At 38.2% G+C, this 14317-nt stretch overlaps 1 protein-coding gene across 1 annotated transcript in view; it reads left to right on the forward strand.

Moving 5' to 3' along the window:
* Window positions 1-14317, forward strand: part of sh3rf1 (SH3 domain containing ring finger 1) — a 73235-nt gene that overhangs the window by 50879 nt on the left and 8039 nt on the right. The window contains exons 6-9 of the mRNA XM_067383737.1: window positions 8898-9008; window positions 10297-10427; window positions 11168-11338; window positions 13722-14005. Of these exons, the coding sequence (XP_067239838.1) occupies window positions 8898-9008; window positions 10297-10427; window positions 11168-11338; window positions 13722-14005 (697 nt within the window). The remainder of the gene's footprint in view (window positions 1-8897; window positions 9009-10296; window positions 10428-11167; window positions 11339-13721; window positions 14006-14317) is intronic.

Consider the following 14317-nt stretch of genomic DNA (forward strand, 5'->3'; position numbering starts at 1 on the left):
TCGGTAAACCGATACATCGGTCGATCACTATAAACAAGTATTTTGGTCGCAGTTTATTTTACAGTACGTGTACTTCCATGTACTTACAGTGTACTTGCCTATTAAAATACTGAGTAATATGTAAGGTAAGTACAGGGGTTAAGGTTAGGCTTAGTTGTAGGTCCAGGCTTAGTGCCTATAGTTATTACCCAGTTATTATAACAATGTAAGTACATCGTACTTACAAGGGAAACAGGACTGTAAAATAAAATGCTACTAGTATTTCTAACAGACCGGGCACTGAAGCTAGGCCCTGTTTACACCTGCGTTTTTGTCAATTGAATCACAAGTAGATGAGGCAGACACGTACCCATTTGCACCTGATATTTTAATCAATCTCTTTTGTCCACAAAAGACCACTTTCAACCACTTCTGTCCTGATTTCTTCAAGGGGAGGGTCTATGGATGGGTAAATTTATAGGGTTTTTTTCAGATCTTTCGATTTAATGGAGAAAATAAGCTTGCGCAATTTACATATGAACGCACAGAGACGATGGAAAAACATATGGAGAGCATCAGCTTTCATTTCTGCTCTGACAGTTTTTGGTCACTGTAACTTCCTGATTTCTAACACGCACTCACTGCTGTTAGAGAAGCAACCTGAAGTGGAAGTAGGAGGAAGAAATTCTCTCATAGTTGAACTGATCTTCATGCTTCTCGTATTATTATTATTATTAAATATCTACCTTAAAGGTGAAGTTGACTGTATAAAAATCACACTGGTAACTGGATTTTTTTTTTCTCTCCATGATGTTTGTTCCATCAATGTCATCACCTATCTGAGAACCTCTCTGGATTCCTCTTCTGTGGTACAAAACACTGAACACAACAGAAGACACACTATACCTCTGTCGTTTTAGTTTCGGCCTGCCTGTATGCTCTTGGATCCATTTTCGTGTTCATAAAGGAGCGGTTGAGAATGGGGTGTTGTGAAAGCTGACCCCGACTCAGTGTTTTATAAGAGTGAATACTTGGTGCAGATGGAATGAGGAAGCGTGTGGTGTTGGCCTTAGCAAACATGTGTTAACGCTTTAAAAGAACGTGAGACGGTTTCTCAGGCGACAGAATTCGTCATCATGTGTTGAAACTAGCACAGTGTTTTGTACTCACACCTAGAGAGTATATTTACACAAGACACCAGTCCATTTCCTGTATGTGTAACCAGAATATTTATCATCTGCAGTCTGTTTATGAGTCTATAATTGGTCTTTTTTTTGTCCTAGTTTTTCCTTTACCTTTTGCATAATGCAGCATATTGTTTCTTTTTTTTTTCTTTTTTTTCCTCTCTTTTTGTTTTTTCATCAGTAATGTTGTCAGGCAACCATACTACAGCAAAACACAATGACAGTTGATCTGTTGTTTTTATGTCATCTAGTAGCCTACTATGAATATAGAATACATCTCTCGTTCCCTATCCCTTTTTGTCCCTCTCTTGCATGCCCACGTTTTTTTCCTCTCACGCTCTTTTTAACATTCCTATCTAGGCGTTTTAGCGCTAATAATTATCCAGACACTCCAGATCTCATAAAAGCCTGTTTGAGCCTGTAAAGTGATCCCCCTCCTTTGTGGCAGCAGTTATGCCCTCTTATGAGAGTGATGTATCGATTTACATGATTTTTGTGACACATTTGTAATATATGAACCACAGACTTATTGCTTTCTCATATATTTCTGGTTTGAGGGAAAGAGAGAAAGGAAAAATGGAGGGAAAAAAGCCATTTAGTAGTATGAGGATGTTTGAAGTGATGAAAAAGAGAGAAAGAAGGACGTTCACTTTTTACCATGACTGATTTTGTCTCCACTGCATTATAAAACACAGCAGGGATGCTTCTCTAATTGCTAAGCAGGAGTTTTCATTTCGTTAGTGTGTTTTAATGTTTTGCTGAGTGGTCATAGAGGTTGTCATTAGTGGCTAAAAATGACAGCAACAATGTTCTCTTCAGCACACAGCTCTCAGATGTCCACTCCAATTTTTGCAGCTTTCTATCTTACTTTCTAATATTACTGATATAGATTTACTGGCTTAAAGCTGCAACTTTGGTTTAAAAGTTTTGAAAGTTAAATTAAATTATATTAGGGTGGATTTGAGTATTGCCCTAGACATGCATCACACTTTGCTGAGCCACTGATCTACTAAATCCCATGACTGACAATGGCAGATGTAGGATTGAGGTTATCAAATTAAATGTCACATTCGAGGACACTTGAATTGGTCAGCAAGAATGATTGCTCTTTCAGCTCAAAAATGGACAACTTTGTAGAATTTTTTTTCTTTTTTGACCATTTCTAATTGTAATGTTATTTTATTTATGACTTGGAAATGAAAAATAGTACAAATACTACAGACCTAGTGTTCAAATCAATATATCACATAGATGATTTATTTAACAAAATGGTAAAATATCATTTAATAATTAGTCTAATATTCACGGGCAAAGCCACAGTTTACCAACAAGTAAGTCTCTCAACTTTCTAAAACAAAAGGGTTATCTGTGATGATAAGAAAAAAAAAAAAGGTAATTGCTCAAACCCTTAAAGGCAGGGTTAGCAATTTTGGAGAGCAAGCTAGCTTTGAAAGTATAAGATCCCACCCTCCCTTCAGAGCCACACCTCCTCCAAAAGACATGAATGCACACAGCAGTCTGCAAAGCATCACGAGATGAGAGAGTGTTTTTAGAGGTAGCTTGCATCGTCACTACGTTGAATACGCACAAAGAAGTAGCATTAATAGTAGTCGTCTGGTTTTTTGTTAAAGAAGAAACCTCATTGCTTGACTGGCTACTCTCTGCTTTCTCAGACGACAACATTTTTGTCTTGTGTCGGCCAGACAGCCACCATAGCTTCTCTATGTGCTTCGAAAGGGAGGGGTGAGCGCCTTTGGTTGCAGTTCGCAACCTCACCGCTTGATGCCGCTAAAACTTACACACTGCAGCTTTGAATGATAGTTCTCCCTAAATGAAAATTCTGTCATCATTTACTCACTCTCATTTTATTCCAAATACATATGGCTTGCTTTCTTCTGCAGAACATTAAAGACCATGTAAAGCCATATTAAAGTATGTGTTCTGGGTTTGAAAAATGTTATTAACCACCAAGCCAAATTTGAAAGATTACAAAAAAATCGCCATGTTAATGAAATAAGTTATCAAAATCGTGAAAAAATAAGCAGTATTCTCTGCTCTCAAATGCTGGGGGCGTGTCTGCTGTCTGCACTAAAACCACACCCACTCACGAGAGCTGCAGTCTCAACTGACTTGTCTAATGAGTTCAACATGAAGGCTGAGGTGGAAGATAGTCTGTTCAGCCCCATTCACCAAAAACGGCAGATTATCAGTGAATCCGTTGTCTCTGATGAAGGTTTGTAAAACTATCCGGTGTTAAATGATCACTGCAGAGACAAAAGTAATCCACCCCTTCTTCATATCATCGTTTTTAAGAAATTTAAATAAGGAGACCGAGCTCTTTTGTATCTTATCGCAACCAGGTGATATGCATTTGCGTGACGAAGGCATTACTAGCTAGCAAAATGTAGGCAGTATAACTAAAGGTAATGAAACTTGAGATTGAGCGTGCGAGCCGCTGTAGCGCTAGGGGCAGCGCAATGCTTGGTGCGTCATCGACGGTTATATAGTGTTTGGGGCGGGGCCATGCTCGGGGGCTCCAGTCATCAAATTGGTGAAAAACTGTTTAACGCTCTAACTTCACAATTCATTACTACAAAGTTCACAGTCTTTGTAATGTCTTTCAGCAATACATGTGTAACATTTATAGGGCCCTATTTTAACGATCTAAACGCAAAGTGTAAAGCGCATGGCGCAGGTGCACTCAGGGCGTGTCCAAATCCACTTTTGCTATTTTAACGACGGAAAAACGGTCCGGTTGAAATGGGTTGTCCCTATTCTCTTGGGCGTAACATTCAATAAACCAATCAGTGTCATCTCCCATTCCCTTTAAGAGCGAGATGCGCTCGCGCCATGGCGGATTGCTATTTACATGGCGGAATTTGTTGGCGGAAAAGCTGAACGCTTTTCAAGCGAAGAAACCGATCTGCTCGTGCGCGAAGTTAAAGCGGGCTTGCACATGTAGGCTTTCAAATAGCTCCACGCGATGAGTCAGTTTATATATGTGTGTGTGTACTGGCATGATTGTTCAATTAATTAGCCAATTTCGTTCATCATTATAAGTAGTAATAGGCTGAATTGAAAATAGGTAGCCTAATTCTAATACACGCAATGACTATTCATCATTACATTTTTATATTTATGTAGCCTACACAATAATATTCTTTTACACTGTAATCCTTTTGTTTTTAATATTTGGCATGTTTGTGTGATGCGCATCCCTGTGTGTAATAAGCAAAGTCAACGCGCACTGTGGACGCGCCCAGAGGTGCAGTTTCTACCAACGCGCTCTAACAAAAAAATATTGCGCCATTGACTTTAGACTTTAGACCAAGTTTGAGTTGGTCTATGGCGCAGTCTATTTTCAGCTCCTTAAAATAGCAATGCGCCTGAACACACCTCTTTTTTTAGACCAGCACGCCCATGGGCGCACTATCTGGCGCAAATGCATTTACTATTTTAAGGACGTGACGCTGAACGGGAAAATGCAAACGGCGCCGGACGCAAACTAGCAAACACACTTGCGCTGTGCCTTGCGTTGCATTGCGCCGGGTGTATTATAGGGCCCATAATGTGTTTAGGAACAATTCTCAGAATTGACTTTACAGGGACTTTCAAAATATTTTGGGATATAAAAAAAAAAGATTATATCTGTGTTTTTGTTGTCCATACAATTGAATTCAGTGGGCTCCCAGATTCAATATTCTTCAAAATATCATCTTTTTATTTTCCACAGAAGAAAGTTATACAGCTAGGGAACATTATTGGGAGTGAGTAAATGATGACAGAATTTAGATTTTTCAGGTGATCTAACCCTTTATAATCATATAAATTTGGGGAATGAATTACAAAATGGTCCAACTGGGTCCAAAGATAATTTGCATGATTTCAGCATTGTGGAAATGCAGGCCTGTACGCAGCTGTGCTATCATCCAGCTGTTGGCTTATTTTATCCAATCAGCAATCGCTGATGTCATTCTCACCTGCAGGAAGTGTTGTCAACGAGAATAACACAGTATTTGTGAAAGTTTGTGTGCCCTCCAGTATGTTCATATCCCACACATTGACTCACTCAGTACCTTGTACAATCAAACCTGTAGAGTGTGACTTGAGAGCTGATGTACCCTGAAGCTGAGCCGGCCTGTGGCAACGAGATATGCTGTTTGCAGTGATGCCCACACACAGATTCTCATGTACTTCAACACGCTCCTCTAGCACTTACTCTTTTTGAGATCTCTGTGGAGAAAACATTCAGCTTTAGCTCCCAGCTCAACACGATCATGCAAAAGACGTTCAAAACGAAGACAAAAAATTGGAAACTTTCTGCTAAAGTTAGTTCTGAGAAATGCTTTATTTGTATGACACTTGATTTGAAATTTTATGTAATACAGCAGTTCTCGTGACATTCATACATTTATAAGTTACGTCTTAAAGTCTGCATGAAATGAAAATTCACCCTATTTTCTTAATTAATGTTATTAATCTTATTGTGAATGAATCATCTGTGCAGGTTACATTTTTTTTGAAAAACTTCTGACCTTGCTATTTTTAATCAAGTCTCATTTGCTTCCAGTGACACAACTCATTTCTCTCTGGTGACATATGCTGTACTTTTCCAATTGTTCAGATTCAAAACGAGTCTTAATACTCTTAGCATATGCGCATGCAACAGTCCATCATTTCTTTATTTAGTGTAGAGAGCAGTGTCAGTTCTTGCAGATTTGAAATGGCCTTTTTCTCATGCCTATTTCAATACCTGTAATAAATTTAGAAGAGACTAATGTGGAGAAGCCTGTAGTTTGGGACTATTGGCTTGGGAACATTCAGGTCATGAAATGTGAAGTACAGATCTAAATCTGGATCTGAGGTAAAGAGAGAAGGAAAAAAGCCATGTCATTAATGACAAATTCCACCTCTGGGCAGTCATACAATATGTAGAAGAGTTGCATTTCCCTCAGGCACAGAGAGAAGGAAAGAACAGGAAATTAAATCAAATTTGAAAATAAATTGCAAATTTCTGCATAATTATGTCCATGTCTATTTTTTGATGTGGACTATTTTGAGCTCCTCTCTAAATAACTCTAGAAACAAGGAGCAGATTTTTTCTTTTTTATAAATATTTTATATTATCTGTCTGAAGACTCTTGTGTCTGATTTGCTGAAGCACACATGGTGTTTTCACACAAAAAAGCACATAATTCGCTCAGGACTTGATATAGATATGTCACAACACAGAACATTTCTGCACCACATCCCTTTGAACCTACAAATCTGTTTGATTCTAGCCTGTTTGTAGTGTCTCTCAGAGGGTCGGTTTATCCTGAAAGTTTATTTCTGTCGGTTCTGTATGAAGCCCTGTGATCCCAACATCTGAGGACTTAATTTAATGTACACAAGATACTTAATTCGTAGCTGCCCTAGGTGGTCTATCCAGGTATTATTAATGTTTGAAAGTCTGGGCATAAAGCTCCCTTTTTTTCTTTTTTTCTTTTTTCTGATTTATGACCTCTTGTTAATCATAATAGAACTAAAATAGCTAGAGCCTCAATGGCAGTTGCTCAGGTGTCGCATGACCCCTTGGAAGGATGTAACCTAAAGAGTGCCATCTTTGTTTTATGGGCTGTTGGTTACGGAAACATGCCATGTGATTGATCACTGACCATAGACAACAGGCAGGGAGAAATAGAAGCTCATTTCAGCTTATAAAGGGGACCTATTATCCCCCTTTTTACAATATGTAAAATAAGTCTCTGATGTCTAGTTTTAGCTCAAAGTACCCTACAAATAATTTTTATAGCATGTTAAACTTGCCACTTTTGGAGAGTGAGCAAAAAAGTGCCACTTTTGTGTGTCCTTTTAAATGCAAATGAGCTGGTGCTCCTAGAACCCTTTCAAGAAGTGGGCAGAGCTTTAAGAATTCATTCTCCAGCATACCAGCAACAACAAAACAGTACAATCTCACACACTGTCTGAAAATGTCAGAAACTGTCAGTAGTGGTGTTCAGCCTTATATTTGACTAGGAAACTCATATTTATGAAATTCTGATAGCACGTGAGGGCTGAGTCAATGGTAGCTTTAGCAACATTAGCCTACAGAGTGCCAACAATCTCTTAGAAAGACAATTTGTTAGGACTCTTAACATATGATGTGTGATACTTACTTTTTCTTGATCTGAAGTTTGTGCATAAAGCATTGGTATTGGTATTGGCCCACCTTTCAGAATCAACCTTTTTGAAAAAGACCCTCGTTGGTGAAACAGTCTGGCGTATATAACTTTACCAATTTTCTTCGGGACATTTCCTTCGAAAATTAAACTTAACCACAATGTCCTCAGTGACTCCGATGGATACAGAAATGGCGGAGTCTGTGCTTCTCAATCAGGGCTGTGTCTATGCTAATAGGGCAGATCGTCACCGGCTGTGGGCGGGGCTTCTCCCTATACTGACATCACTGTAAGGGGAAATCTGAATCAGCTTGTTTGAAGAGACTGTTTTTTCATTTATGGGAATTTAAAAAAAGGAGCAAATAGATTTTTACCATTATAATATTTTATAAGTGAATTTTGCATAATAGGTCCCCTTTAAGAGTTTTTAAAACATCTGCTGTACAAAAATGACTTGCTTTGTTTTTCTGACTGTTCACTCCTATTATTGAATCATTCAGAAGATGCTTAAAGGTGCCCTAGAATTAAAAATTGAATTTATCTTGGCATACTTAAATAACAAGAGTTCAGTACATGGAAATGACATACAGTGAGTCTCAAACTCCATTGTTTCCTCCTCCTTATATAAATCTCATTTGTTTAAAAGACCTCCGAAGAACAGGCGAATCTCAACATAACACCGACTTTTACGTAACTGCTACGTAAAATTCATTCAGAATGAAATGTTAACATCCAAATAAATTCTATACTCACATAATCCGATGCATGCATGCAGTATGCATGACAAACACTTTGTAAAGATCCATTTTGAGGGTTATATTAGCAGTGTAAACTTTGTTTATGCACTGTTTAAGGCAAGCGCGAGCTCCGTGGGCAGGGAGCGTGAACATTTAAAGGGGCCGCAACCTGAATCGGCGCATTTCTAATTATGCAGTTAAACAAATTTATTTTAAAAAATCTATGGGGTATTTTGAGCTGAAACTTCAGGACACATTCAGGAGGCACCTTAGACTTATATTACATTACATCTTGTAAAAAAACGTTCGATGGCACCTCTAAGTTAGTTTTTGATTAATAAAAATTTAAAAGAACGTTTATTTAAAAATTGAAAAATTTGTAGCATAAATATTTAATATACTCTGTCAACCAATCATGAATCAGTTTGCTTACTCATGCACTCCTAGCTGACCAATCAGAATAAAAGTCATTTTGACACATGCTTAAGTTCACCAAAGGCAAGTTCTGATTGGTCATGACATTTTTAGGCCATCAGTGGTGTTCTTGAGGTGGATTGATTTCAGGCATGAACAACAAATGTAGAGTCAGGCCGACATGCAGCTCAGATGATGTCCAGTTGCATTAAAGTTTGCTTGTCTAAACAACAGTCATCAAGTGTACATACATGTGTGGCTATCTGCCCAAATTCCTCTCGCTTGTATGCCTTTCTGTGTCGTCCCTTAAGCAGAATTTCAGTGTCTCATAACGTGCTTCCACTTGCTTGATAATACAGGAGTGGGAATGGCTCAGGAAAGGTTGATTAACTTGTCATTTCTTCTTATTTGTCTTCTCTTAGGTTCACATTTGCACAACAGGACTCATTGTTACTCCTCCACCTAGCAGTCCTGTCACCACGGCGACAGTTTTCACATTTCCCCCAGAAACCACCTATGCTTCTATTCCAGTGGTGAGTCCTTAAATTGACTTGGTATGTCCAAAATCTTCATCATCCTATCCATTATTCATATCACATCCTTCTGACCTGTGTGTATATATAAAGTTATTTCTCACACGCAACCCTATTATTACTCTTTGATAAATAAGCCAGGCCAAATAAGTGGCCGATATTTGCCATTTCAAGATTTTCTGTTTTGACCAATAACTGGTGAATTAACAGAATCGTTATGCTCCTTCTTGTCAGGTTCAAAATCAAAATTCAAGTTATGAAATCTTTTGTAACATTATGTCATTTTTGATCAATGCATCCTTTGGGGAAAAAAAAAAAAAATCGTACTGACCCTAAACTTTTGAACTATAGTTAATCAAAATGCAAACAAATATGATCTCTCTTTCATTCTTATATATATTTACATACATACACACTCTCAAGTGCAAACGCTAAATGAGGACAGTTTGCCATCTGATAGCCCTTCATCTCCCTCAACACAAACACACAAACTATTTCAGGGAGTTGTGTGGGCCTCAGGCTGGACACTAATGGCTCTCTTAGATTGATGTGTGTGCAGTGCTATGAGGGTACTGTTTCCTTTTGTTTTCAATGCTTTGTTTTTGTAATGGTGGCCTTTGGAGTGCATCAGTTTGCCTCTCTTATCTCATATACGGGATTTAAAAGCACCAGAGAGCAAGACAGTTGTTTTCTAATTGCAGTAAATCTACATTAAGCAATTACAACACAAGACAAATGAATTAATAAAACAAATTAGATGAGCATTAGTAGAGGAAAGCATTGTAGGAGAACTTAAAAATCAAAAAAAGTGACTTAAAGCAACAAAACAGGCATTACCGTGTAAGAGTTGCTTTCGTAGTGGTGCCACTGGGCTCATAAAGTCTGTTTGCAGATGTGTGCGTTGGTCCATATGGAACCGATTTATCCGTCTTCAGCCAGACTTGTAGCCCAGGCTGGATATCCACCAATCACAACACCTGCCACAGCCAAACTCCCTGCTTGTTAGCAACCAGCACCCAAGCTGGAAAGTCACAGTCAGTGGGATTATGGTTTTATGGCATTGTACAAACTTGTCAGAGATCTCTCTGACATAATTTCCTGCTACACATACATCTGAGTTATGTATATGAAAGCACAGCACATATATCAGAAAATAACAATGAATATGGGCTGATATAAGAATTAATGTAGCTCAAAACAAAATGTATGCACTTTAAATGCATTGTTTCGTAGGTACACATGATTTTGTAGGCGTTGTAATATTAACAGATGTGTTTGATTATTTCAGGATGCTCTTCCTCCTCCACCTCCTCCTCCACCTCAGTCCCAGTCCTCAGCTGTAGGCGCTGCCGCCTTGAATGCTGGTCAAAGGCCATCACCTGCTGCGGGTGACCAGAGTGGCCGTCAGAGACCTACAGTGTGAGTAGAAAATGCACACACTTTAAATATGCAACTTTAATTCAATTTAGACTGTTGGAGAGAGTATGAGAGAGTTTCAACTCTAACTCACCTCTCTGCTGTTACCTAATGCCAGCTGAGCTTGACTGAACACACAGGTGAGGGGTCAAAGGTCATCTCTAAGGGGAGTAGGTTTGTCTCTGGGGACTTAACCTGAGCCCTGATCCCTCACCTTTCACCTTTTGTCTCCATATCAACTAAATGCAGAACTTAACACACCTGATTTCTGTTGGATTCGCCTGTAGTGCCCTGTGTGATGTTTATGCCTATTATTCACGGCATTACCATTTCCAAGGCAATTTTTAAAGACTTCATGACTTTTTGGTCTCCTTATAAATTATGAGTATGTACATTGAGATTAGATTATGATGTATGATAGCCATGTGGAAACAGTGCCAACTCCTGTTCGATCAGCATTACTGCATGTAAGGCAAATTAACTTTAAAATATTTTTTTAATTATATAAATAATTAAATAAAAATACAACTTCTTAATAAATAAAAAATAATATATATATATATATATATATATATATATATATATATATATATATATATATATATATATATATATATATATATATATATATATTAAAAATAAATTAAATAAGGATTTTTTTTTTATTAGCAAATTTACAAAGGATGAAATGTGTCTTTTGTTTGTTTGTGTTTTTTTAAATATGGGACATGATTCTCTCTCAGGTATGTGGCGATGTTTCCCTACACGCCCCGTAAGGAAGATGAGTTGGAATTGAGGAAGGGAGAAATGTTTCTGGTGCTGGAGCGCTGTCAAGACGGCTGGTTTAAAGGAACATCCATGCACACTGGCAAGATTGGAGTGTTCCCTGGTAACTACATGAGTCCTGTCAACAGGTATGGTCAGGGCCGGATTAACATAAGGGCTAGGTGGGGCTGAAGCCCCAGGGCCCGCGGGTAGAGGGGGCCCGTGATTGGCTGGAGGAAATGAGATTGACAAGTCATAGGTGGTTGATTTGTGTCTAATAAAATAACAAGAAAAAATTATTGGAAAATGTGCCTGACTGATAAATCATCGTCCAATCAAAATCACTTTACAATTCGTGCCATGACATCGGGAAACGCCTCTTTGCGTTACGCTATGGCATGTAGACTAGAAAATTGGCCTTTTTTGCTTTTTCAGCCTCGCTGGTGTTCAAAAAATGATTAAAAAAAGTGATAGTGGTGCGCAAAAACGGACAAATAAGCTTGAAAGCGAGAAAAGGGATGCTAATCTTATAGCAAAAATACCAAAACTAATTTCTTCGGTTCACATAAAACATCCGTACCAGTGGAAGACTCCGCGTGCAGCGGCAGCTTACAATTATCTTCACCCACCGACACCGTCGCCGATCATGCTTTACACGTTGAAGAAGGTGAGATAGCAGCTGCATCAAGTTATTATTCTTATAACGAGTTAAGCCCTATTCGGATGGATGGTAATTGTTTCTCATGAAAACGTAAGGTGTTTTCAACATTTGCAGGGACGAGTCGATTGATTTTATTGCCGTTTGAATTCAGAATGTCAGTGTTTTTCTCTCATCATCATCACCCGTGTAAAAATCCAGAATTAACATTCCTACAGTTTTTTTGACGAACACCAATGTCGTGTGACTTGTCTCCACTATCTGCCTTTGAAGCACATTCTATCAGTTGCAGTTCTGGTGCCTCCATCCGTACAACTCGACCTCGACACATTCACATCACACGTTAACACAGCGGTAGAGTTACTCACGGGACACTGCACTTATTCGCAATCACAAAAGTTCTTTATTTGCATGTGCTTTAAAGCCCTGCCAGTTAAACATGTCATTCGTGCGCTGCGCTTTTTCTGACCCCATACACCCGAAGCGTGCACACACACTTAAGCCTGTCAAACAGCACCTGACTACTGGACTTCATCTTTCGCGTCTGATTGCGCCACAATACTGTCAAATACACAAAAGGTTTACATAAACACAGTTGGTTATGTCTGAAGTGAGTTGAGAAAATGGGACGCATGCAGGTCTTAAAGTGACAGCGTCCTAATAGTTAGCATGCGGACCGTTGTCCTTAAAGGGATAGTTCACCCCAAAAATTAAAATCCTGTCATCACATACTCACTTTCAAGCTGTTTTAAACCTGAATGAGTTTCTTTCTTCTGTTGAACACAAAATAAAATATTTTGAAGAATGTGGGTAACCAAACAGTTGCTGGTCCCCATTAATTTCCATAGTAGGAAAAAAATATATATAATGTGGAAATCACTGGGGACCATCAACTGTTTGGTTACCCACCTTCTTCAAAATAGTTTATTTTGTGTTAATAAGAGGAAAGAATTATTGTGTCAGCAATATATGCAATACAATTTTAAAATATGTTAAATATTTTATATGTTAAATATATTTTAAAATATGTTAAATAGCATGGAATATTTAGTGTGCTTGTGCTTATATAAAATGATTTGATAAAATGAACTTTGTAAAAATATAAAAATAATGACAATAAAAAAAAAAAAAAAAATCTTGTGGTACAAGACACTGTGGCATGGCAATCATATGAAAGGGGGCCCTTGGTGTTGCTATAGCCCCAGGGCCCAATGTGTTCTTAATCCGGGCCTGGGTATGGTACACATAAACACACACACACTTGTACGTTATCACTCATATGCTTTGTAAGTTAAGGAAAGATTAGATTGTCCTCTGGCTTTCCGGTGGTGCACACCACTGCAATAAAAGGTACGGTTTGTTGACAATTCATCAATTATAATGTATATTACAAATTGAAAAATTTGTAAAATGTGGGACAAGTCAAAATTGTTTTTTGGTAAACTGACATTTTGCTACAAATGCTATCAAAAAAGCTTCTTTTTCACCTGGGACATTACTTTAAACTCAGCACTCCCTTGTGGCACACATGAGAATTACATACATTATCATTTACTTATGAACACATTCAATGTGATGAGCCATTTACATTCATTCCAAACAATGTACAGAGTTCTTCAAAATGTGTTCTCACAGTCAAGCAACTTTTTTTCTAGATCATTATCTATTACATTTTGTTTTTCCTTATCAGACCTATGACGTAAAAAACAATATAACTAGACAGAGCCCTTTAAATGTTCAGTTGGATGTTAAATGTATGAATGTTTCTGTTGATTTGCTGTAAAATGCATTGCTGTTCAAAAGAGGATAAGAATTGTATAAAGAAATATTGGTGTAGAGGGTCTTGAACCTCACACTTCTCTCTTTTACTGCAGGACTGTTTCTGGCAGCAGTCAGCCAAAAGTTCCCCTGACCCTGTGCTCCCAGGCTGGACGTGGCGTCACCATTGTTAGCCCCTCCTCTGCTCCTCTTGGAGCCGCCCTGGGGAGTGTCGACCCCAGCAAACCCCTTCCAGTCTGCCCAAATCCCACCCCATCTTGCTCACTACCTGCTGCTGTAGTAACAGCTGCACATATACCCACTGGTCAGCACCCCAAAGTGCTCATGCATGTGACGTCACAGATGACAGTTAACCAGGCACGCAGTGCGGTCAGAACAGGTAGAAATACATGCACACACACACACCCCTAAAAACAAACATCACTCAGAATTTTAGTACAAAAACAGGCCTATGCACACCTAATATTATTAAATAGTTTCCAAACATGTTTTTAATCTCTGAATTAAAATTATTTTTGATATTTTGGCAACACTTTACAAAAAGGTCTCTTTCTTTAACATTAGTTAATGTATAAGCTAACATGAACTAACAATGAGCAATAAATTTATTACAGTATTTATTAATCTTTGATAATGTTAACAAAAATACAGTTGTTCATTGTTTGTTCTTGTTTGTTCTTGTTAGTTCACA

Source organism: Chanodichthys erythropterus, chromosome 4 (genome assembly GCF_024489055.1).
Source record: "Chanodichthys erythropterus isolate Z2021 chromosome 4, ASM2448905v1, whole genome shotgun sequence".
Taxonomy (NCBI): domain Eukaryota; kingdom Metazoa; phylum Chordata; class Actinopteri; order Cypriniformes; family Xenocyprididae; genus Chanodichthys; species Chanodichthys erythropterus.